Here is a 27,364-nt window from a genome sequence, read left to right on the forward strand (position 1 = left end):
TGGCCATATTTCACGCCTGAAACACAGGGAATCCTAATGCAGGCACAAGTAAACCATCACTATTTTTAAGTCATTCTTTTATATGAATGTAACCATGAAATACGTCTTCTTTTTTACATAAATTATGTTTATTATTACCTATAACCCGTGCGAAGCCGGGGCGGGTCGCTAGTAATATTTATTTATCTATTGGTGGAACTGCTGCAGTTACTCGCAAGATGGCGTAAAATGGGGTTACTTTGATTCGTGGGGTAACATTGATCATCGATTTTTGAACTATAAGGAATACATTTCTGAACGGTTTCATCATCTATTTTTGTTAATCATGCCAGATACATCATAAAATGTTTAAATTCGCGTTCAAAAATCGACTCCCTAGTCCTCAAAAATCGTGAATCAAAGTAACCCCATTCTACGGTGCGCGGTTTTTGTGTTAATTACCTAATGTATGTAGTCCTCTTTATTATTTATATGAGTGGAATAACAAGACTAGTTTCAGTATTATTCAATTTGATATTAATGAATTCGATATAGGTAATTGTACTAGGTACGTGGTAAGTGATAATGTATAGTAGTGGATATATTATGTTGTCTACATTCTTTGTTAATAAACATTTATTCAATAACAAAACTTATTAACTAAATAAATTAAAACTAATACAATAAATAAAATTCTTTGTTTTTAATTTTTTTTACATTTTATAAATAATTCTAAATCAATTTAAAATATAATTCTTTGATTATTTGTTTTGACATGTACCACACATAATGGACATTTTGAAATTGTATTATATCTACCGTAAATTTAAGTTAAATCTTAAATTATGCTGTATTATGACGTGGAAAAATCTGTATTAATTTTTACCAATAAAAGTGTGAAATGTGAAAAGTCTGCCCCTCACCTGGCTAAAACATTATTTGAAAGCATTAAAATGTCAGACGCATTTCGTTAACGTAACATATATTATATATAACAACGCGCTAAGAACTGTTTGAAAAGTGCTCCGAGTCATTTTAGATGTGAAGTTAATAAATGGGGTCCCTTTGTTTCCCATACTTATATAAAGTTTTAAGTCATAATGTATTGTTTGTCATATTATCGGTAGTCATAAAACTGAAACCGTTAACTTTTCAGGATTTTCGTAAGGTTATTCTATAGATAGGTTAGGTTAGGTATGTTTTATGGCAATCCTGAAAAGTTACGCGTTTCTGAGAAAAACCAATTATGACTAACGAAAATTCGGACAAACTATACATTATGATTTTTATTTAATTTTTTTTTATTTGTTGGACTTTTTGGTACAAAATGCTTTTTACTCATTGAAAGAATTTTTAAACTATATACCGCATATTTTATAATATAATGTAGTATTTAAAGATCGTGGCTGTATTACTTTTGCATGCTGCACGGTAGGTCATAAGAATCTAGTCATAATAGTTATAGGTAATATTCAATATTTCTATGCCTATTCAGGCAGGATGTGCTGTTCAAAAATTGTTTTTTACATCTTTATTGTACCGCATTCAAGAAATAAATAAATGATTATTATGATTACGATTAAACTATTTGGGAAACAATAGAGACCCAAAATAAATACATGTTATGATCGATAACCGCGCCATCTATATAAAATAAAACAAGTTGACAACGGCGCCCTCTATCGGTGGAACTGTTGAAGCTTCTCGCAAGATGGCGTGCGCAGTTTCTGGGCGTCCGCGTACTGGCGCGAGTCGCCGAAGTTGCGCGCCTTCCACGCCATGCTGTCGCGGTAGTTGCGCTCGCGCTGGCACGCGTGCCGCAGCCCCACTGGAATTATAATTACCAAGTATTCAATCAAAATATAAAAACAACGGGTTGCACTCCGGGAGTGCCGGCAGAAGTGAAAACTCAATGACATTGTAACAGTTTTTCGAACAGGTCACGTGTTCGTCTTACGAAGCGTCTTACATCAAAATATTAATAACAGCGCCATCTAGTGCAAAATGTCTGCAGCACTATGTATAATTGAGGTTAACGCCATCTAGCGTTATTTCGTCGTATTACTTGAAACCCCTAAGCCCATCACTGTTAGTACTCGAGTTATATTAGTATCAGTTAGAGGGAAACTCACTAGATGGCATTTAAATCAATAAAGAAAAGCTCAATGACACGTGACGTCACGTCTTACGAATCTTACCTGTCGCGAGTTTAACATTTTTTCCCCATCACAAAAAGTGCACAGCGCCGCTAAAGAAGTTTTCACTTCAAAAAGTATTAAATAAAAGTACAGTATTAAGTAGAATTAGACCCAGGAAAACTCTGCAGCGATTTTGATAGACTAAGCAGTGCAAGTGTTATTTATACGTCATAATTTCATAGAAGTTTGACGTTTAAAATAACACTGGCACTGCATAGGCTATCAAATTCGTTGCAGACTTTTCTCGGTCTAACTCTAGTCGTAATGAATGAACTAAATGCATTTGTATTTATTTTGCATCTGTACTGTATTACGCAAGGCGATTATGGGCGGTCGAACATGTCTGTACAAGTAGGTTTTCATAGTTGTTTAGGATATCACGTATCATTTGTGGTATATTGCACAAAAAAAAATCAGCCATATCGTATCTGGAGGAGCCCAAACTAGGTATGTTTTGTAAATTATTTTTGTTTTAATTTAAAAGAAATGGCTGAAATGTAATGAACGGTGTAGTATATTTTTAGAATCGCCTCAAAAAGCCCTTTCATATAATACCACACGATAGGTTTCTGAAAATTTTTTTTCCACCAAAAAATAAATTATTCGACGCTCCCTTCCTAAGGGAATTTTGTTTAGGAACTGCGGGTCAAAAATTTTGTTTTGACCTCTAGTATACGTGTGCCAAATGGCTAACCTGTACCCTGTACATCGATTTGCGGTGCCGATGCCGCTATTACGCAGATACGCACTAATTCGCCGGTCGCCCGCGCGACTCGCTGCGTAGTGGCAAAGATAATTAAGTAGACATAGAGTCCTCTGTTCATAGTCAATTTTTAACGTCACTTAAAAACTATTAAGTTACGTTACGTAGTAGTTACGTTAGCTTGAATTGGTAGTTGCAGTTAGTTATATTTTATAAAATTGTTGATGTATTGTTATTATTTTTGCTTGTTATGTAAATTCAATGTAGACGTGTAAAGGTGCCCTTGTGGCCTAATTGCTGAATAAATGTTGAAGTTTTGAAGTTAATTACTTCACTGTATGATTTAATTGACGACGAAATCCGTTGCGGATCTTCCAAATTATCAAATGTGAATTTGTTATTTCGTATATCGTCGTTGCGCTTTCCAAATCTGATATGTGCGAGGTTTCAATCAAATGAATTAATACCTTATGTGTTTCGTTGCTAGGTACCTATTTGTCAATCAAAAATCGAACACATATCAGATTTGGAAAGCGCAACGACGATATGATGTGACGATAATTTAACATAATAAAATAATAATGCAAAAAATTAATGAAAATGATGATTTTCTACAGTAAAGTACGATAATTCATCGATTTTAACCATTTATGGTTTCGAACGAGGCTCGTAACCAGCCACCTACCGATATTTTCACGAGTTTATTTTTTAAGACAAGGTAGTAGCGACGCACAAGCGACTGCTGGTCGCCGGCGACCCAACACACGGAACACGGGCACATATGGAAGCATTCACACTGCGAGCAACTGTTAGACGACTAATCTGTATCCGTCTCTCTCTCTCTCGAACATAGTTGTGTTGTGAAGAACACAACATGTTTTAGTGATGCTTGCGCTCGGCTCCTCGGTCTCCTGTTTTGGTAAGATTACTGATGTATGGAGTTAGCACTCTATCCTTACTCATTTCTCTATGGTTTAACATATTAGGCGTAAAAATCATTTCAGAAAATTCATACTATAACTGTCCGATGATAGTACACTGGCCATCAGATATATCAGAGCGACCAAGGCGCACACAAATATCTGAACACGTCTCTATTGTCAAGGTGTTAAAGTGCTTGTTCAGATATATTTAAGCCCCCTTTCCGCTCCAATGTATGTGATGGTGACTGTACATTGAACATACCTATGTATTCCTCCTCTATAGCCATTTCCAGTCGTCGGAGCGAGCCTTGGTAGTCGGTGTGGAAGTTGTCCTTCACATAGTACGGCACCTGGACACACGTACAATACAATTATATAAACATTATAAACAATGATATAGCGTTGAGATCTGAGTTGAGACATCTGGTGTCAAGTAGCGGTATTGATAGTTCCACTACTTGAATGTCGACTACGAAATAACTTGCGTTTTGACAAGAAAACTGATGTATGGAGTTACCTATCTCTCTTTACTTATACTAATCTATGATTATAAGGGTGACATTTCCCAATTTTTGCAACATCTTCATCATTATCCAACCGATTATCAAAATTCTTACTTCATCGTGTGGCTTATTAAGTTCCCCGCGTAGTTTTAGAAGTTTTGGGGGATCATAAACGAGGCGTCGGTACCTTAAGGCTGACAGTTTCCCTCGGCACGGGGTACTTGGAGCTGGGCTGCAGCGAGTAGACGGGCTCGCTGATGAAGAAGCCGCTCATCATGGAGAGCAGCACGAGCACCAGCACGGGCAGCAGCTGCAGCAGGCCGGCGTGCTCGCGCTGCTCCGGCCGGCGCGGCGAGCGGTCGGTACCTTAAGGCTGACAGTTTCCCTCGGCACGGGGTACTTGGAGCTGGGCTGCAGCGAGTAGACGGGCTCGCTGATGAAGAAGCCGCTCATCATGGAGAGCAGCACGAGCACCAGCACGGGCAGCAGCTGCAGCAGGCCGGCGTGCTCGCGCTGCTCCGGCCGGCGCGGCGAGCGGTCGGTACCTTAAGGCTGACAGTTTCCCTCGGCACGGGGTACTTGGAGCTGGGCTGCAGCGAGTAGACGGGCTCGCTGATGAAGAAGCCGCTCATCATGGAGAGCAGCACGAGCACCAGCACGGGCAGCAGCTGCAGCAGGCCGGCGTGCTCGCGCTGCTCCGGCCGGCGCGGCGAGCGGTCGGTACCTTAAGGCTGACAGTTTCCCTCGGCACGGGGTACTTGGAGCTGGGCTGCAGCGAGTAGACGGGCTCGCTGATGAAGAAGCCGCTCATCATGGAGAGCAGCACGAGCACCAGCACGGGCAGCAGCTGCAGCAGGCCGGCGTGCTCGCGCTGCTCCGGCCGGCGCGCCGAGCGGTCGGTACCTTAAGGCTGACAGTTTCCCTCGGCACGGGGTACTTGGAGCTGGGCTGCAGCGAGTAGACGGGCTCGCTGATGAAGAAGCCGCTCATCATGGAGAGCAGCACGAGCACCAGCACGGGCAGCAGCTGCAGCAGGCCGGCGTGCTCGCGCTGCTCCGGCCGGCGCGGCGAGCGGTCGGTACCTTAAGGCTGACAGTTTCCCTCGGCACGGGGTACTTGGAGCTGGGCTGCAGCGAGTAGACGGGCTCGCTGATGAAGAAGCCGCTCATCATGGAGAGCAGCACGAGCACCAGCACGGGCAGCAGCTGCAGCAGGCCGGCGTGCTCGCGCTGCTCCGGCCGGCGCGGCGAGCGGTCGGTACCTTAAGGCTGACAGTTTCCCTCGGCACGGGATACTTGGAGCTGGGCTGCAGCGAGTAGACGGGCTCGCTGATGAAGAAGCCGCTCATCATGGAGAGCAGCACGAGCACCAGCACGGGCAGCAGCTGCAGCAGGCCGGCGTGCTCGCGCTGCTCCGGCGAGCGCGCGCGCCGCCGCGAGTACACGCCGCCCGCGCCCGCGCCCGCGCCCGGGAACGCTGCGAGAACCGACAATACATACTAACCCCCTTATTCATTAACGTTTACTAAAGTTGACAAGCCGATAATAATCGTTTGTCCCTTTCCATCATACCATTACCAATACGTCGGAAAGGGACAAACGATTATTATATCGGCTTGTCAACTTTAGTAAACGTTTATGAATAAGAGGGTAATATTATAAAGGCGAAAGTGTGTCTGTCTGTCTGTTACATCTTCACGCTTAAGCCGCTGAACCGATTTAGTTGAAATTGGGTAAAGAGATGGTTTGAGTCCCGGGGAAGGACATAGGATAGTTTTTGTCAGAAGTCATCCCTAAAGAGGGTGAAAAGGGGGGTGGAAATGAGAAAATTAATGAAGTGCCTGTTAATTGGTGTAAACAACTAAGCATATTATGCTCGAATTGCTATTAGATTTTATCCAGGCGCTGTACTTATTCTAGCTACTGGGACTAATTCCACGCAGACGAAGTCGCGGGCAAAAGCTAGTAATATTGTAAAGGCGAAAGTGTGTCTGTCTGTCTGTCTGTCTGTCTGTTCCCTCTTCACGCTTAAGCCGCTGGACCGATTTAGTTGAAATTTGGTATAGAGATATTTTCAGTGCCGGGGAAGGACATAGGATAGTTTTTATGTCGGAAGTCATCCCTTGAAGAGAGTGCAAAGGGGGGTGGAATTGAAAGAGTTAATGCATTGCCTAATAATTGAAGTAAGCAATGCGCGAATTGGATGATTGCTGTTAGCATTATCCAGGCGCTATACCTACTTTAGCTGCTGTCACTAATTCCACGCAGACGAAATCGCGGGCAAAAGCTAGTATCTAATCACTATACTATAACATACGATACAACAGCTAATCTAATGGCTCATTTAGACGGTTTTCATTACATTGCGTTTCTTTAGCGGCGCTGTGCACTTTTTGTGATGGGGAAAAAATGTTAAACTCGCGAGAGCGTAAGACGTGACATCACGTGTCATTGAGTTTTTCTTTATTGATTTAAATGCCACCTAGTGAGTATCCCTCTAAGTGGTATAATATAACTCGAGTACTAACAGTGATGTGCTTAGGGGTTTCAAGTAATGCGACGAAATAACGCTAGATGGCGTTAACCTCAATTATACATAGTGAAAACGTCTTTAGCGGCGCTGTGCAATGTCATTGAGTTTTCACTTCTGCCGGCACTCCCGGAGTGCAACCTGTTGTTTTTTTCGTTCGGTAGGCTGAATTGATGTAACCTCAATGGTCCGTACTGTAACTTAAATCGCATGCGAGTTCGCGCGCCGTCTAAATGAGCCCTGAAGCGGGAATTATATTACAAAATAATCAAATCAGTCTCTTTTTTAGAACTGTCAAAACGATTTGTAATATGGAATTTATATGAAAACTAATATTGTGAGGTCACGGTCAACTCACCTAATTTATATATGTATTTCTATGCGATTTATTAAAACAGTGTTTAAAAATTAAGTCAAAATCAGTCCATCGACTCAATTTTTTGCAAGCTTTCTAATGGTACCCCACACGATTCTTAAAAAATTAAAAAAAAAATCATAATAAAACTACCCTTCTCAACCCCCTAATTTTCACCCTAAAATCAGAAATAAGCGGTTGTGACTTATTCACATTGTTAGTGATAGTACTTGCTATAACTGTTCCAAATATTAGGTAATACCTATACCTACATCAAACGGTCTCTGAGAAAAACGCATAAATTTAACCGATTTGCAAGACCGAAGTGATCCCATAAGAGCACCGTGAACAAAGTTTTGTGCGGAGCTCTAATAATGAAAGTTTCACACGTACATTGAACGACGTTTTTTAATACATTTGCGAAAAAATCACAATAAAAAAAAATGGTAACATGAGAATTACACTTACACAGTTAAGAATTTTCCCTTGAACTTGAATGATATTTTACCTATATTATTCAGCACTATAAACTACGTTCAGCGTTGATTTACATTGCCAAAATTAATCACATTAAGTAACTCATTTAATACAAAAAACACTCTTACAGTTGCAATTTAAGATAATTATTTTGATACAACTAAATTTCAAGTGAAAATGGCGGGCGACAGTTTTACTTTTTAATTTTAATTTTTTTCTGTCAACGACAGCCAACGTGGCAATGATAGTTCCATTCAGCCAAATAATAAAAAAGTTTTTTAGTGAAATGTCGTATTTTATAACGTTTTATTTATATAATAACTAATAAATATTTACTTTATATCGTATAAAAAATATATAAAGTTTTTGAACATCCAAACTCTTTGGTGTGGACGTATTGAATACGGTCAGAATTAAATTTAAAAAAGCTGGAAAAGTAAAAAGCACTAGTTCGCATAAAACAACTTTGCGAACGCTAAACAGCTACGTAAAGTAGCACTGTATTAAAAAATATATTTTAAATACACCTACATCCCTATTGATTTCGTGACATTTAGTTTTACCAGCAGTTTCACGTGTAATGTAATATTTTCATTAATTTCATGAAAGCAAATCAATTTTGTGCCCTACGCGATTTTTTGGTGAAATTAGTGTCATGCAACAAATTTCGTAGTGTAAATGCAACGTGAACACTAATCTTGAAAATACTTATTGGGCCTTTTTGCAGTCGGCAACGCGCTTGTAGCAACTCTGACGTTGCAGGCGTCCATAGGCCTTGACTTCTGACTAGGCGTCACAAACCCGGTTTCACCGAAATCGAAAAAACCGGAGAAACCGGGTTTACAGCCAATTGAAAAAACCGGGTTTTCACTTTTCACTTTGATAAAACGGGCTTTTTGAAGTTTTTCGATTTTACAGTTTTATATACATAGTGTAGGGATGAATTTATAGTTTATCCCAAATATATTTTAATTACTCGCGGACAGAGCGACCGATTTTATTATTAGATAATATTCAGTTGTATGAGCTTTGTTCTGTGTAAATAATCCTAGAGCAGCTGTAAGCGCTGCGCGCCGTGTTTGACGGTCTAACGATCGACCCTCGGCTGCAGCGCTGACAGCGATGTATTGCGCCCGCCTCCCGCAGGCGCAGTGAGCCCTTAGAGACGAACTTTGTTATCGTGGCTGTCATACTAAGTTGCTTTTTCCCGTTAAATTTGTATTTTGTAATAATTATTTGGCTTTCGCTCTCACTCCTTCTATTTTATATAGATGTATATTGTGTGCCGTTACGGACAATAAATCGGTGTGCGAAAACGAACGTTTGGTGCTTATTATTTGCCCCTGCATCCGCACCCGCTTACCACGCCTAGCACAACTCTACCTTCCACATCTACACTGGTGACCACGTAGAACACTGAGAATGAGCGATACCGAGAATGACGGATTCGTAGACACGGAGATGCCTGGGCCGAGCAAACCAAGAAAAGGTACTCAAGAGGGCAGCATACCCACGGAAATTTACCGCATCGGCGTAAAAGTGCCTGTATTTTGGCCGGAGAAACCTGCAGTATGGTTCGCTCAAATGGAATCTCAATTTACTGTTTCCAATATTACTGCGGACGCGACCAAATACAATTACATCGTCGCGCAGCTCGATTCCCAATATGCTGCCGAGGTGGAGGATATAATTGTCTCGCCACCAGCCACTGACAAATATAAAAAGATTAAAGATGAGCTCATCAAAAGACTGTCGGTGTCTCGGCAGAAGAAAGTAAAGCAGCTACTTAGTCAGGAAGAGTTGGGTGATAGAAAACCTTCCCAGTTTCTCCGCCACCTACGTCATTTGGCAGGGCCGAATATACCCGATGAGTTCCTATTATCTAATCATGTTTTCATTGTGCACAATAAAGAATATTATTATTTGTATGTCTTTCCCATCACGGAACAATGGTGTTCCGGACCTTTGGGAGGCGTGCGCGGAGCCGAAGCCAACACGTAGAGGCCCTTTTGACACTTTAATGAAATGTAAGGGGTACACCGAGCGGAGGCTGCCCTTGCCCGTGTCATGGGACGCACGCAGAGGCAGCACCCGCCAGGGTGTAAGGACTATTGAGAGTTGATGGAATCTAAAATGAACTAGGTTATTGGGTGAAAGCGATGGACTAAGAACTGAGCTATGGGGTAAAAAACCGGACGCCTGCCTAATAAAACGGTATGCAATTTTATTTCCGGCAGACGGTGACTCGCCCTCACAAGATGGGCCCCCACAAAAAGCGACATCTAGGATGGCTCAAGGGCAACACCGGTGTGAGCGGCTCAGGGGTGTCGAGAGGTGTGCGCCGCTTTCTACCCAGTGGCTGTTAACAGCCACTGTGCCAACTCGCGTCTTATGCATATTTCACTTCCACCCCTGGAGCTTATAGCTCTAACGACTCCACTCTGGCCGGCCGGCTAAGGCAAGCCAGAGGCAGAGAATCCTGTCCCACCCACCCTCCTTGCGGGTAACAGAACTCTCCAGGAGCACTCGGGTACGTGAGGTCGCTAATCCCCAACAGCTCGCCACAAGCTGCCCTGCGTTGACTGATTGCACTGGTAAAACCAGCGGGCGATGGGGTCGTCACATCCCTACGCCTTATTATTATTATTATTATTTGTCTGTCTTTCCATATCTCGGGACCATGGGGTCCCGGACCTTTGGGAGGCGTGCGTGGGGCCGAAGCCAACAGCGCAGAGGCCCTTTAAGACAAATTAATCTAAAGGCAAGGGATACACGTGGCGGATACCATCCCCGAACGCACAATATGATACATCCGGAGATGGTCCCCGCCAGGTGCAAAGACTATTGCAGTGCAGCACTTTTGTGCTGCGATGGGAACTAAGGTCATAGGCTATAGATTTGAATGTTGGATGGACTGGATATCGGGCTATGGGAGGAGACTAGCGGACACCTGCCGTGACAATCAGTCTCAAAATTGTATGAGACAGGTGGTGACTTGCCAACTCATAGAGTGGGCCCCGCAATGGCCGCACGCACAGTGCGACAACAGGGCAACACTTTGGAGTGGCTGTAAGGTTGTCGAGAGGTGAGTCTGCGGTAGCCAGATCCCGGTAATCCGTTCAGCAGGCCGCCGGCGTTATGACATTTTACACTTCCAACCTGGAGCATAGGTCCCGCTCTTGCGACTCCACTCTGGCCGGCCAGTCAAGGCAAGCACAGAGGCGAGGGCTAGATGAAAGTGCCCTCTGGAATAGGGGTCCGCGGTGTCGCCACTCACCGTCAGCTCGCCACAAGCTGCCCCCGCGGGGTTATTATTATTATTATTATCTATCTGGACGTCTCGCCTGCCAAGCAACATGCAATTTGTGATCGCATCGAAGCCCAATGACCCAATTGAAGAGCTCGCTGAGTTGGCTGACCGTGTTTACGACGTAGCAACTCCTCAAGTAGCCGCAGCATCGGCGCCTGATCCTCAAATGGCTATTCTCATACGTCAAGTGAGTGAGTTGACTAAAGACATGAAAACACTAAAAAGTCAGCTCGATAGTGACAGGCCGTCGCGATCAAGATCTCGTGCTCGTGCGTCTAGCAAGTCCCGCAATCGCTCCAGCTCACAGAGGTCGCAGTCGAATTACCGCAAGTTTCCTGAGTGCTGGTACCATGCGAAGTTCGGTGAGAAGGCAACAAGATGCGTGAAACCGTGCGATTACCAGGCGGGAAACGAAAGGGGCACTCGATAATGGCGACCGCCGTTTGCCCTAGCCCCGGTCGCTTATTGGTTACAGACCATACAACGAAGATACAGTTTCTCGTGGATACTGGTAGCGACGTCTGTGTCTTCCCTAGGTCTCAACTAAAATATCGGCGACATCCTACCAACTACGAGTTAGCTGCAGCGAATGGCTCACCAATAATTACTTACGGCTACATTCACTTAGTACTGAACCTAGGCTTACGCCGCGACTTTGCTTGGCAATTTATTGTTGCGGATGTGACGAAGCCTATAATCGGCGTAGACTTCCTGGCATATTACGACCTTCTTCCCGATTGCAGGAATAAACAGCTCATCGACAGGATGACTAGCTTGTGTGGCGTAGCTTTGCCTGGATGTTCGACGGACGAAATTTCTTCAGTCAAACTGGTGTCGGGTGAGTCAGATTATCATCGCATACTACTCGAATACCCCGACATTACTCGCCCATTTGGCGTTCATCGGGTTCCAAAACACAACGTCCTCCATTTTATAAGGACTACTCCAGGGCCTCCTGTGTCTTGCTCTCCTCGACGGTTGGCTCCGGATAAATTAAAGATTGCTCGGGACGAGTTCTCCGCAATGCTTCAGAATGGAACAGCCAGACCTTCAGAGTCACCTTGGTCGTCACCTCTGCACCTTGTCCCCAAGAAGAATAATGGATGGAGGCCTTGCGGTGACTACCGAATGCTCAATGCCAGAACTATTCCGGATAAATATCCCATTCGGCATATACATGACTTTGCTCACAGTATTTCTGGTTGTCAGATTTTCTCCACCATCGACCTTGAGAAGGCGTACCACCAGATCCCTGTAAACCCAGAAGACATCCAGAAGACCTCGATCACCACACCGTTTGGTCTCTTCGAGTTCCCGTATATGACGTTCGGGCTCAGGAATGCTGCCCAGACGTTCCAACGGTTTGTGGACGAGATGGTAAGGGGGCTGGATTTTTGTTATGCCTATTTAGATGACTTCCTAGTGTACTCGAAAGACGAAGTAACTCACAAGGAGCATCTGCGCCAGTTGTTTACCAAATTTCAAGAGTACGGGATGGTGGTTAACACTTCCAAATGTGTCTTCGGTGCGACGGAGGTAAAATTCCTTGGCTACAGCATTTCAGCCGGAGGTACCAAGCCCCTCCCATCCAAGGTCGATGCCATCAAAGAATTCCCGGTCCCAAAGAACGTGAGGGAGCTGCGCAGATTCCTGGGAATGGTTAATTTTTACCGCAGATTTATCCCCGGGGCAGCAGCATCTCAGGCTCCGCTTCATGCGCTTTTAACTGGATCTGTAAAGCCTTCTCATCCCGTCAACTTCAGCGCTGAAGAACATGAGGCTTTTGAGCGTTGTAAGGACAGCTTATGTCAGGCTGCGTTGTTAGCGCATCCAAATAGTCTGGCTAAGCTGGCCATTGTCACAGACGCTTCTGATACCGCCATGGGAGCCGCGCTACAACAGTTTATTGACGAGCAGTGGCAGCCCCTGGCGTTCTTCTCAAGAAAATTGAGCCCCGCGCAACGTAAGTACTCACCGTACGATCGTGAGCTTCTGGCCATATACGAAGCGCTAAAGTACTTCAGGCACATGGTTGAGGCCAGGGACTTCACAATCTATACGGATCACAAGCCTATCTGCTTCGCCTTCAACTCGCGCAAGGATAACTGCTCACCAAGACAGTTCAGGCATTTGGACTTTATATCGCAATTCACGACTGACATAAGACATATCTCTGGGAAAGATAACGTGGTGGCAGACACCCTGTCGCGCGTTGAGGAAGTCGCACAGCCGATCGATTTGGAGCGGCTAGCGCAATCCCAGATGAGAGATCCAGAGTTGCAGGAACTCTTATAGAGTGACACTTCGCTGCGTCTGAAGAAGTTCAAGTTGCCAGGCATTCAGGCCGAAATGTATTGCGACGAGAGCGACCAGACACTCAGGCCTTATGTCACAAAGGAGTTGCGCAGACAAGTGTTCCAGAGCTTGCACTTCCTTAGCCACCCTGGTGCTAATGCTTCCGTTAAGCTCGTCACAGACCGGTACGTTTGGCCAGGTATCAAGAAAGACTGCCGCGAATGGACACGTACCTGTTTGTCATGCCAGAGAGCCAAGGTGACTCGTCACGTTTCTGCACCACTTGGGACATACAGACTTCCCAGAGCAAGGTTCATGCATGTACATATAGACCTCATAGGCCCCTTGCCAGTATCTCAAGGATTTAAATACTGCCTCACAGCCGTCGATCGATATACACGTTGGCCTGAGGTGGTACCGCTACAAGAGATCACAGCAGAAGCCGTAGCCAGAGGACTTCTACATGGCTGGATATCACGGTTCGGCTGCCCCAACGACATCGTAACTGATCGTGGCAGACAGTTCGAGAGCTGCCTCTTCAAGCATCTGTCTGAGCTAGCCGGCTTCCAGCATCGTCGCTCAACGGCCTACCATCCGGCCTGTAAAGGCCTCGTGGAGCGTTTCCATAGACAGTTGAAAGCCGCTATTACCTGTCACGCAACTAGCAACTGGGTAGACACATTACCCTTGGTCCTGCTTGGTATACGTAGTGCGTACGAGGAGGATCTTAACGCTTCGACTGCTGAGCTCGTATACGGAGAGCCACTGAGATTGCCAGGAGAGCTATTGCACGCCCAGGCGCCCAATGACACCATTGACGTGACTGATTATGTCGCACGCCTGCGTAAGTTTGCCCATGATCTCACTCCAGTGCCAGCGTCACGCCATACAAGCAATAGACGAGTGTTCATATATAAGGACCTCAAAACTGCCAGTCACGTGCTGCTCAGAGACGATGCGAGTCATCCACCACTGCAGCCTGCGTATACTGGTCCGTACGAAGTGCTCGACAGAAGTGATAAAGTGTTTAAGTTGCGTGTGAACGGCAAAAGTGTAACAGTGTCTATAGACCGTATTAAACCTGCATACATACTGGCCGATGAGCCGATTGTACCTATTACTGTTCCACCTGTTCAACCTACTCCAGAGACTGAAAACACGGTGAAAAAGACAAGGTCAGGACGTACAGTGCGTATCCCAGATTATTATTATTAAGTTATTTTTATTTTTCTATCGCCCTTGACGGTCTCTGGAGGGGGGTGATGTAGGGATGAATTTATAGTTTATCCCAAATATATTTTAATTACTCGCGGACAGAGCGACCGATTTTATTATTAGATAATATTCAGTTGTATGAGCTTTGTTCTGTGTAAATAATCCTAGAGCAGCTGTAAGCGCTGCGCGCCGTGTTTGACGGTCTAACGATCGACCCTCGGCTGCAGCGCTGACAGCGATGTATTGCGCCCGCCTCCCGCAGGCGCAGTGAGCCCTTAGAGACGAACTTTGTTATCGTGGCTGTCATACTAAGTTGCTTTTTCCCGTTAAATTTGTATTTTGTAATAATTATTTGGCTTTCGCTCTCACTCCTTCTATTTTATATAGATGTATATTGTGTGCCGTTACGGACAATAAATCGGTGTGCGAAAACGAACGTTTGGTGCTTATTATTTGCCCCTGCATCCGCACCCGCTTACCACGCCTAGCACAACTCTACCTTCCACATCTACAATAGTTTAATTATCTTGAAGAGCAAATAAAAATAATATACGCACTAATTGTATACATAAATGAACAGCTTTTTAGTCTCCAACGTTATGCCCAGTTTTGCAGATAGGCTGCTTAGGTGCTCCTTGAAGTTAGGGCTTCAATCCAGGATGCTTCGGAGATATTTAGGAAGGAAGTTGTATCGGAGAAGATTGGCCATGAATTTTACTCTCAGCTCCTTGTTGGCTAGTTTGTTGCACTAGTGAAAGCAGGACACCTCGGTCTTAGAAGTGCTGGGGCACAAACGCCACTGAGAGAAATAGTCATCTAATAGATTCAGGTCCTTTTCCAGGGTATTTTATCTCATTTCCAAGCTGTCTTTTTGTGTCACAAGGGGCAGGTCATCAGCATAAGCAAACTTCCGCGATGTGGTATTAGGCAGGATTCGTATCCTGCCTCAACCATCGGTATTTTCAGACCTATGACAACGAATACTAGGCGGTGTTGTGAGTAGTACAGCATTACTAGCACGTACAGCTCGGCGGCCACTGGGGTACCGTCTATTGCTCTTGTTGTGAAGACTAGGTCCGGGTTGTGGTCACTTCTCCATCGAGATGATTTGAACGTTCCTTTGCCTTTGTTAGAACAACTAAAACAGTGTTGTTCCTATCTGCCCAGTCCATGATCGCCTCCTCGTTGGCGTCAAATTTCCTATATCCCCAGCTGGTTATGGTAGCTATTCAAGTCTCAAATGTAACGGGATGGGTGTTCCAAGTAGGTAAAGAAGGGGTGGAGTAGGTCAGCAGCTACGTGGAGACATATACATGTTGCATATCCGCGTTTCGCCGATTTGAATAATCGTGGTGGCGATGTTGTTGCCATCGATGTTATTTGAAATCACGTTGACCAGGGCAGTAAGAGAAGACCGGCCGTATGTCGAATTCTATATTGTTTATTGTATAATGCCGCTACCAAATCAATCCTGGTATTTTACCTCGTTTAGCGAGTTGGGCATCATCAGCGGTGTGTGTTTCCAGAAGGAGGACTATGTCAACACCGTTGTCATATAGAGTCTGGGTGAAAAGAGAAGAATCGTGAATTCTATGGGGCCCAATACATTCCACGACTCTTCTCTTTCCTCACAGACTCTAATATTTGCTTAGGCATTCCGTTTTAGAATTGCTGACTTAGTTAAAAACTTTATTGATGGGTTTGGATTGATTTATTCATGGTCTTGGTATAGATAAAGTAAATAGAAATCTCGTTGAAGACTTATTATTAAAGCATTGATCCTAAAAATACTTGCTTATTTTACAAATTATACGTAAAATCGAAATCACCGAAAAAACCGGAAACCCGGTTTTGCAATTTCACAAAAACCGAAAAACCGGTTTTCTATAATACGCACGGTTTTGTGACCCCTACTTCTGACCCTTGTGTGACCTCGCGATGCACACGTGTCCACTGACGAGGCAGTAGCTTAGTAGCGACATCTATACATTTGATAGAGTACAGAATTTTAAGCGAATCGATAACTAACTTACCATGATCCCCCTCCGATGCTGCGGACTTTTTTAGAACTACTCAGACGACAGTTCAGTAGTTACATCTATACATTTCATAGCGGATGTTTTTGGAACTAACTAGCGGTGTCTATACCTATACCTTTAAGCGAATCAATAACTCACATACAAAGTGGTGCCATCTATAGTTCGTTTTTTTAGCATTAGAAAGAACTTGAAAGAAGGTAAGCGATCTTGACATGACTTTTAATTGAAAAACGCTTTTTCAAAATCAGTAACTATTACTTATGAAAGCAGAAGAATATAAATGATCGTATTAGATTCATAATTGTTACAATTTTGCCGTGACTTATTTTAAAAACGTGTTTTTCAATAAAAAAACACATCAAGATTGTTTACCTTATTTCTAATGCTAAAAAAACGAACTATAGCGGGGATCATTGCGGAACTAACAAGTGCCGCCATCTAACGGATTTTGCCCGAACTAACAAGTGGCGCCTTACACATACACAGTGTCGCCCCCTATCGAAATAGTTTTGAGCCAAAATCGGCACAAACACTACTTATTATATATGTATAGTCCTCATCGATTTCGACGACGGCGACCTCAGCAATAGGGATGATGACACATGTTGAATTTTATAAAAAGACCTAGTAAAATAGATAGAAAATGAGCAATTTATCACAATAATGTGGATATTAAAATAATATATGGAAATAATACAAAAATACAGGACCTGAAAGTTCCAAAATTTAAGTTTTTTTTTTACTTCCAAGAAGGAAATAAGTAAGGATACCATTCGATTCCTTTATCCAAAAAAAGATTGTATAGCAACTATGTACATAAACGCAATATTTCACCGACAAAAACGCAATTATCTTGTTTTTTCCATACAGTCCACACTTCAAGATGGACTCTCAGTGACCTTGACGTCACGGTCACTTATCGTTTTGTTAGGGGCGTTTCGCGAGTGAAGTACGATTGTCAGACTTTGACTATCATTTCTGACTTTTGTATTGCTTTATTGCAATGGGTCCCATATATACATTTGATCCTAAAAACAAACCTGATCGATTGATATCGTAAATGAAAATTTGTCATCTAGCCTATTACGGATTACGCCTGTCATGGGCCCGAATGTGGCTGCGCAGGCCGAACTTGGTCTTAAAGACTCGTGTTACAATAGTATGTACAATAGAGTTACAATAAAGCACATGGAAACCCCTGTCTATTCACCCGCCCTGCCAAAGAACATATTGAAGAGTTCCTCAGCAGTGAGGTCGGATTCAAACACACGCGCCTAATATTATTGCTTGCGCTTGTATAATTCATATATTGCGTCATATCTCCGTAATTTATCAAACTGATTATCAAATTTTTTTTATTATTACAAAGCTTATGTAATTCCCTGTCTACTCACCCGCATTGCCAAAGAACATATTGAAGAGCTCCTCAGCGGTGAGGTCGGACTCGAACCCGCGCGCGTAGTACTGGTGCTGCGCGGCGTGCGCGTGCGCGTGCGCGTGCGCGGGGGGCTCCTCGCCGCGCGCCTCGTACAGCTTGCGCTTCTCGGGGTCCGTCAGCACGGCCGCCGCGTTGCCGATCGCCTGAAAAAGGACCTCCTTTAACCCTTCAATGCGCGATTTGAAATATGAAAATGAAAATATTTATTTTCAGGCAACTATTGGCCCATAGATAAATACCTTAAAACTAGCATACATATTATTACAAAATATCTCTTAAAAACTAAAAACACACAATTATGGCTGCGATGCAGTTCGCAACCGCGCAGTGTCAGGGAGCCGGCCGCGGAACCGCCGGAACTTGACACCCTTCGGCCAAAACTCCTCCTTGGTGAAGGTCGCTAGATGTTCAGTCGGAACGCTCAGCACAAAAGAATTAAAATTCACACTGTGTCGAGATTCGAACTTCACGACCCTCAAGATGAATCTGGACTAGACTTGTACATACTTCACGATCTCCTCGACCTTCGTAAGGTAGTGTAATCGGGACCCATACAGCAGCGTCGTCGGCGTTGCAGGACGCAGCAAATGGTTGGGTCCAGTCGGTGCGGTACCGCACTGATTCGGACGAGCTGACTTCTTTCTCCTCTCCACCTTCCGTACCCAAAGGGTAAAAACGGGACCCTATTACTAAGACTCCGCTGTCCGTCCGTCCGTCCGGCATCTCATGAACCGTGATAGCTAGGCAGTTGACATTTTCACAGATGATGTATTTCTGTTGCCGCTATAACAACAAATACTAAAAAGTACGGAACCCTCGGTGGCCGAGTCCGACTCGCACTTGTCCGGTTTTTTCTTTTTGTGCGGACAGACGACTTTATGGCAACACGGGCTTGCCCAGAACCCGTACCACCCTCTCTCCTCTAGGGTCCCTAGACAAAGCCTTCAGGGTACCTTGAAGGCCTCGCTGGCTCCGGGCGCCTGGTTCTTGTCGGGGTGGAGCTGGAGCGCCAGCTTCTTGTACGCCTTCTTGATGTCCGAATCCGTCGCCTCCTTTGTCACGCCTGGAAATAAAGTCGGCATTTAAGAATAAGAAGAAAATTATTCACGAAATAGTTATTTACGATACAAGTGCGGAAAAAAGGAAATTCGAAACGAGTGGCGATAAATTAAAACACGTGTATCGTACAACGTTTTACAGTGCATATGGCCCTTTAAACTTTTGACATACGCACGAAAAGTGCTGTTTCCCGCACTAGTGCGGGAAAGTAGGACCATATGTACTGTAAATAGTATTTTATACAATCGTGATATAATGGAGAGCTTTTCAGTCGAGTACCGTGTTAAAGCCACGAAGCTTGCTGAGTAGCCTTATTGGGTACGAGATTGAAAAGCTTAATTATATGACTATTGTATACAATAGTTTTTCTACGAGTCAACAAAAATAATACTTTAAACTTGTAGATTCATATAGGTGAACAAACCAAAAGTATACAGCTAAGATACGCGAGCAGCCGCGATACCTTAATACTCGTACGCGGCCCGGGGCCCGGCGGGTTGGTCAACGACACCTTCTCGTAACTCATGAGGCCCTGGTACTTGCTCCTAGCTATATTAAATTCTTAGCCAGTTTTTTTCTCGATTATGGCCACCGTAGCCTATGGAGACTAACAAGCAACGCTAACCGGGTATCGTAGTCTATGGATATTGCTAAATTAAGGGTGTCACATGCGCGTTAATGACTACACTAAACTAAAATAAATAATTAATTTGAGGACGGGGGCCCTGGCACGGGCCCCGTGTTCCATTATGGTAAAGACGGTACTGCAAATACCCTATTCCAAAAGGTCCTATAGGTATCGAGTACCTGCTATAATTGTAATTATAACTCTACTAGACGGGCCCGCAGCTCCGCTCGCGTAAATGAAATAAAGAGTGTGTCAACCCTGCCAGGGTTCATAACGGTGATAGGGATTTCTTATTTGTACCCGTTATTTGGATAACTTAATACGCAAAATATCTGAAAAAAAATATGTGATTTGATAAAAGGCAAAATTATACTTTTTCATCTACGTAGTTATTTATTTAAAACTCGTTTCAACATAAAATTATTATTTATTTTTATAAGCCTACTTGCAAAAACGTTCATTAGATTAATTTCCGCCTTAAGACGAATATGGACGACCACCGCCCATAAATCGCCTTTTGGTACAAACGTACGTACTCCCCATTTCCCTTTCTGAATACTAACATTACTTACTACGGTTATGTGAATCCTTGCCTCCGAGAAAAGACAAAACAAAACACACCATGTTTCTCGGTCTTGCGATAGCTCTCGCCAGTCCCCATGGCCGAGGATAAGCAGATCTCTAGCAACTACGTCGTTCCAGCGGTAGGTACCTATGACGTCCAATTGGGCGTCTCCCATTTCGTTGTCCCAAGTACGCTCTCGTCACGGCACGATCCTCTTCCATTCTCTCTAAATGTCCGAGCCAATGTAAGCTTAGCCACTTTTGTCTCTCAGTATTCCGCCAGTATATCGGAACACATCCTTATTTCTATAGCAACAGAGTTATATTACGATATTTGGCCGACTGCTGACTGTACGTTTGCTTATTTTCACCAGGTCGTTTCGCTCAAAAATATCTGAACATGCACTTAAATTTTATCTACCTACATTATAACTTGCTATCAACTTTGTATTTTTGGCCCATCTCGGCAGCCCGGTCCCCGGACAAATTTGTTTGCCGAAGCTGTGAAAGTAAATCTGAATAACATAACTCAAAAAGAAATTTAAAACAACAAAATACAAATTACTATTGATATTGATAAGTAATAACATGCCATATAATGACTGATAATGATCAGTCATTATATGGCATGTCACTCGTATGGGCATAAACTAAGGTAAAAGGCATGGTATAATAATATAGGTACTCCGCCTGGTACTCCATTCCCGTCTTTTCTAGGTCACCTAACTGACACGGGCCTACGTCATCATGCGACAGCGCTATATGATAATATGCGATAGCGCTATATATAGCGGCCATGTTGTTGTGACGTAGGCCCGTGTCACTCTGGGAATGGAAGACCATGTTTTATTAGACTATGGGTAAAAGGTTGAGGTTGACAGCACTTTTTATTTTACTTCGAGTAAAAAAGGCCGAAATCACTGCATACCAACATAACAAACATAATTTTGGTTATTTGAAGTTCGAAACGAAACCAACCGAGAGTTTCCGAAAATAGCCGATAGTCGTAAAATGAAGAATGTTATGAAAATTTATTTTCCTTATTGTACATTAAATACGCATCGAAAGCGATAGTTTTTATGTTCTAGTTTTATTATCATATGTAGATAATAGATTTAAACAGTTTTTTCTTATCATACGTGCGTTGTATTCGAGATACGTGATAAAAACTTTTTTAGAAATTTGTAAGGCGCCATCTCTCTTCTTCGCTCGTTTTTTATCCCGTTCTGGTTTTTCAATTTTATATATATGATTCTTCAAGCGGTAAAGTTATCTGTATGGAATCTTTTGTTATTAATGCATTTCATTTTGCATACGTAATTAGCGGTTTGGTTTAACCCTTTGACCGACAAATACGTCAAGTGAAGAGCGCGGCTACAGCCCAATATCAACCTTTGTGCACTCGACTCGGACAAGGTTCACAATGCGCGCCGCGCACCGCACGATAGACGTGGCGTTGAAAGGGTTAACAAATACGTCAAGTGAGGAGCGCGGCTACAGCCCAATATCAACCTTTGTGCACTCGGACAAGGTTCACAATGTCGCGCCGCGCACCGCACGATAGACGTGGCGTTGAAAGGGTTAACAAATACGTCAAGTGAGGAGCGCGGCTACAGCCCAATATCAACCTTTGTGCACTCGGACAAGGTTCACAATGTCGCGCCGCGCACCGCACGATAGACGTGGCGTTGAAAGGGTTAACAAATACGTCAAGTGAGGAGCGCGGCTACAGCCCAATATCAACCTTTGTGCACTCGACTCGGACAAGGTTCACAATGTCGCGCCGCGCACCGCACGATAGACGTGGCGTTGAAAGGGTTAACAAATACGTCAAGTGAGGAGCGCGGCTACAGCCCAATATCAACCTTTGTGCACTCGGACAAGGTTCACAATGTCGCGCCGCGCACCGCACGATAGACGTGGCGTTGAAAGGGTTAACAAATACGTCAAGTGAGGAGCGCGGCTACAGCCCAATATCAACCTTTGTGCACTCGGACAAGGTTCACAATGTCGCGCCGCGCTCCGCACGATAGACGTGGCGTTGAAAGGGTTAACAAATACGTCAAGTGAGGAGCGCGGCTACAGCCCAATATCAACCTTTGTGCACTCGGACAAGGTTCACAATGCGCGCCGCGCACCGCACGATAGACGTGGCGTTGAAAGGGTTAACAAATACGTCAAGTGAGGAGCGCGGCTACAGCCCAATATCAACCTTTGTGCACTCGGACAAGGTTCACAATGTCGCGCCGCGCTCCGCACGATAGACGTGGCGTTGAAAGGGTTAACAAATACGTCAAGTGAGGAGCGCGGCTACAGCCCAATATCAACCTTTGTGCACTCGGACAAGGTTCACAATGTCGCGCCGCGCTCCGCACGATAGACGTGGCGTTGAAAGGGTTAACAAATACGTCAAGTGAGGAGCGCGGCTACAGCCCAATATCAACCTTTGTGCACTCGGACAAGGTTCACAATGTCGCGCCGCGCTCCGCACGATAGACGTGGCGTTGAAAGGGTTAACAAATACGTCAAGTGAGGAGCGCGGCTACAGCCCAATATCAACCTTTGTGCACTCGGACAAGGTTCACAATGTCGCGCCGCGCTCCGCACGATAGACGTGGCGTTGAAAGGGTTAACAAATACGTCAAGTGAGGAGCGCGGCTACAGCCCAATATCAACCTTTGTGCACTCGGACAAGGTTCACAATGTCGCGCCGCGCACCGCACGATAGACGTGGCGTTGAAAGGGTTAACAAATACGTCAAGTGAGGAGCGCGGCTACAGCCCAATATCAACCTTTGTGCACTCGGACAAGGTTCACAATGTCGCGCCGCGCACCGCACGATAGACGTGGCGTTGAAAGGGTTAACAAATACGTCAAGTGAGGAGCGCGGCTACAGCCCAATATCAACCTTTGTGCACTCGGACAAGGTTCACAATGTCGCGCCGCGCTCCGCACGATAGACGTGGCGTTGAAAGGGTTAACAAATACGTCAAGTGAGGAGCGCGGCTACAGCCCAATATCAACCTTTGTGCACTCGACTCGGACAAGGTTCACAATGTCGCGCCGCGCACCGCACGATAGACGTGGCGTTGAAAGGGTTAACAAATACGTCAAGTGAGGAGCGCGGCTACAGCCCAATATCAACCTTTGTGCACTCGGACAAGGTTCACAATGTCGCGCCGCGCACCGCACGATAGACGTGGCGTTGAAAGGGTTAACAAATACGTCAAGTGAGGAGCGCGGCTACAGGCCAATATCAACCTTTGTGCACTCGACTCGGACAAGGTTCACAATGTCGCGCCGCGCTCCGCACGATAGACGTGGCGTTGAAAGGGTTAACAAAAGATAACAATGCCAACAGCCCAACATTGACAACCATCGAGTGGATCCCGACATTTTAAAACCATACGAATACGACCCAGACGAATGACGCAGTATGACGCAGTAAAATGACGTGTTCACACAATATTTAAGACGGTCCAAGGTCGAGACATTGCATATTTAAAACCTTCATATATTGATTGTTTATTGATTAATGATTAGCCCAGTTCAAAGTGTGTTTAACACGCGCCTAAACCTTATCGAAATGCACTAAAGTTAATATTTCACTGTAACCTTGGGCGGGGCGTCTGTGAACGTCATTGGGGTTAAAGGGTTAAGAGTCACACAAACCCGCCACCAAAAAGTCAAATACAATTTTTTGGCCTTTCTTGTGTAAAACTTATAGAACAAATGTTGGTTCTCACAGTTTAATACCTATCATTTGTAGAGCATAACTTAACAGAGGAGACTTGGTATATTAGAGCGTTTACACAATTACACAGTGTACGACGACGATTAGATATCGGATGTCGGAAGGAAGTAAAATGTAAGATATATGTGTTTCTCAGTATTTATTTATCCCTTTAATAAATCAATATTACTGAAAAACAATAAATAACGCAATAAATAACGTCGTAGCCCCCCGTCAGCTGTCCGACCGATCGCGAGGTCTACAGCTCACAGAGCCACTAGTATTATAGAAATGGCAAACTCACCCAAAATTTCGTAATAATCCTTGCATTTGGTATTAATCCGGCGCACGGCCTCCAGCTGGTCTGTCGTGTACTCGCGCTGCGGCGCCTGGTGGGTAGGAGCCTTACGTCTCCTCACTTCTTCAGCAGGCTCCCTTCGGGGCGGAGTCTTGCGACCTCCCGAGCTCCCTGCGGCCCGCACCCGCGTCAACAGCTCCTTAGCACGCGCCGTGGGATACAAGCGCTCAGCTTTCAACAGAAACCTCTCAGCCTTCTCCGTATTCCCCGCAGAAAATGCTGCCTGCGCGATATCGATACATTTCTCAGCTTCGTCCTTGTTCCCTTCGAGCGTCATTTTGAATTTCGAATTAAGTCTTTGGTGAAAGCTGGCGCGTTACGAGAGTAAATGATAGACGTGTCGCGAAAATCTAATTAGCGGAAATAGATTTTATTTATAATTCAACTACACCATTGCTCAATCTACGAAGTGGATTATAGTGGAGGACACAATACGTCAAAATAACAAATAGGGTTGTCACAGTCATACTTGCCATGTCAGGGTTGTAGTTCTTGGTGGAATCTTTAAAAATGTTCCAATTGAAACTGATGTATTAGGAAATTAAGAAAACGATCTTCCATATATCTCATTTGATAAGCCGATGTTTTTATAATTCTTCAGCAAAATAGGGAATAAAAATTCAATAATTTGTGGCATTATAATTATTTCATTGCTAGCCATAAAAACACAATTAAATTTAAAAGTAAAACTTTTTTTTCATTATACGCATAAATAGTTATACGTATAGAAAGTAAGACTTGCAAAATTTTATAACAAGAAAAGAAAGTTTTTATGAAATTTACAATTTAATGCAATATTATCTAAAAATAGCTTTAGAGCATGCTCTAAATGCTCTAAGAAAATAGCTAATCGTAAAAAATATCAAATAGTATTATACATATATGTTAAATTTATTAATATAAATTTAAATTACTAAAAGACATAAACAGGAATATAAAACTAAAACTAACTACAATTAAAATAACTAAAACTAAAAATTAAAAATCCACTAAATAGTATTATATTTTCAGTGCCTGACAATGGTCTGACATATCGCAAATTAGTGGTAAACGAAACGTTATTATTTTCCTTAACAGACATAGATTGAGCAGCCAATAGCGAGCTGCATACAGTATGCGTTAACGGTTGCTATTGGTTAATCTTAATTTATTCTAATAGGTATTTGACAATAGGTAACAAAACGCGCTGTCATATGACGTGCTATTGCTATGACGCATACTTCAATTGAAATCGAAAACTGAATTATTTGCGCTGTAGGCGTTCCCAGTGTGTAATTTTAAGTGTAAAGTAAATCCCTAATAGTCGTTGTACAGTCGTGTTTTATCGTTTCCGTTGCGCACTGCCGATAAAAACTAAGAAAAGCATGGCCAGCCCACCCATCTACAACCCCGTAAGTAGTTGTGCTTTTTATACTTCTCCAAGCTACAATATGTGTCGCATAGACGCGTTTCGGCGTTTTCAAGGGCATCCGGCAGAATGAAATGGAAATTAGTCATCTATTTGCTATGAAAACGTTTAATTGTGTTTCTAGATTGTGATGCAATGAAATTTACAATTTGTCGCTTTGTAGGCCGGTTTTACCGATTCTAGACGTAATTTCCCACTCGTGAAGTCATTTTTGTTTAACTTTCCTCTTAACTATCGTTCGTTGGCCTTATTTGAACAACTTGGTGACGAAAAGCCTTGTTATACCATAAGAGATCGATTTACTTTACAAATTATTACTAAGGCCATTTTCAGTTTTTAGGGTTCCGTACCTCAAAAGGAAAAAAACCGGCCAAGTGCGAGTCGGACTCGCGTTACAAGGGTTCCGTACATAAGTCCGACTCACGCTTGACTGCACATTTCTAATAGGTTTTCCTGTCATCTATAGGTAAAGTACTATTTTGTGTATTTTTTTCAAAATTTTAGGCCCAGTAGTTTCAGAGATAAAGGGGGAGAATGGTCGGACAGACAGACAGACGCACAAGTGATCCTATAAGGGTTCCGTTTTTTCCTTTTGAGGTACAGAACCCTAAAAACGGAACCCTTATAGGATCACTCGTGCATCTCTCTGTCTGTCACAGCCTATTTTCTCCGAAACTACTGAACCAATTAAGTTGAAATTTGGTACACGTATGTAAGTCTGTGACCCAAAGATGGACATGTAATGTAAATTAATGAATATTAAACATAGGGGGCACTTTTGGGGGGTAACTGAGACAATTAAAAAACAAACTATATCAAGTTATACATCAAATGAAAGAGCTCATTGTCAGAATCACAAATATATCTCATTCTTTGTCCTCGCCTATGTCCCGCTACACGGGGTCGGCTTTCCTAACCACGCCACGCCATTTATTGCGGTCATACACGTCATTAGATTCCAATGAGTGAGTTTTCATGTCCCTTTGGACAGTCGTTAGCCATGTAGCTAGTGGCCTACCTCTTCCCCTTTTGTCTGTTGCGATGGAAAGGCACTTTTTCACGACATAATCTTCTGGTCTACGCATCACAGGGCCATACCACCTGAGTCTGGTCTCTGCAAGTTTATCAGCAATCGGGGCCACCTTCAGACTACCTCGAATGTACTCATTGCGAACTTTGTCTTTTAACGTGACACCACTTGACCATCTCAGCATTCGCATTTCGGCGGTGTGGAGCTTCTGTGTGTGTGTGTTTTTCACAGCCCATGTTTCAGTGCCATATAGTATTGTCGGTCTTATTGCAATCTTATACACTTTGCCTTTGGTTCTTACTGGCATCTTTGTATCACACATAACTCCATTAAGTTGGCGCCATTTGTTCCACCCTGCTGTGACTCTGTGCGTAGCATCCGCATATATCGTGCCATCGTCTGATATCACAGATCCAAGATACTTAAATTTGTTAACTGGGGCTAATGTGATATCAGTATCCGCCGGATGTACGCGGTTGAAGTGGCAGACCATGTATTCTGTTTTTGTCCTACTTATTCTTAATCCATTATTTTCCAGGGCTTCCCTCCATTGTTCTAAATTTTGTTGAATGCTATGTTTACTATCCGATATTAACACAACATCATCAGCATACAGTAAG

General features: G+C 43.8%; 2 protein-coding genes across 2 annotated transcripts in view; one reads left to right on the plus strand and one right to left on the minus strand.

Annotated features, from left to right (window-relative positions):
- Positions 1 to 713: 713 nt before the first annotated feature.
- LOC134803453 (dnaJ homolog subfamily B member 12) lies at positions 714 to 24,748 on the minus strand. Its single transcript, XM_063776271.1, has 6 exons — positions 24,253 to 24,748; positions 18,918 to 19,027; positions 17,921 to 18,107; positions 5,568 to 5,782; positions 4,066 to 4,153; positions 714 to 1,807 (listed from the first exon to the last, which is right to left on the minus strand). Exons 1-6 carry the CDS (start codon positions 24,581 to 24,583, stop codon positions 1,659 to 1,661), a joined length of 1,080 nt encoding a protein of 359 aa, XP_063632341.1. The 5' UTR covers positions 24,584 to 24,748; the 3' UTR covers positions 714 to 1,658.
- Positions 24,749 to 25,484: 736 nt separating this feature from the next.
- The window catches only part of LOC134803459 (galectin-4-like), a 31,376-nt gene continuing 29,496 nt past the window's right edge, over positions 25,485 to 27,364 (plus strand). The window contains exon 1 of the mRNA XM_063776278.1: positions 25,485 to 25,697. Coding sequence (XP_063632348.1) covers positions 25,671 to 25,697 — 27 coding nt within the window. The 5' untranslated portion in view covers positions 25,485 to 25,670. The remainder of the gene's footprint in view (positions 25,698 to 27,364) is intronic.

The sequence above is a fragment of the Cydia splendana genome, chromosome 26 (assembly GCF_910591565.1).
Source record: "Cydia splendana chromosome 26, ilCydSple1.2, whole genome shotgun sequence".
NCBI lineage: Eukaryota > Metazoa > Arthropoda > Insecta > Lepidoptera > Tortricidae > Cydia > Cydia splendana.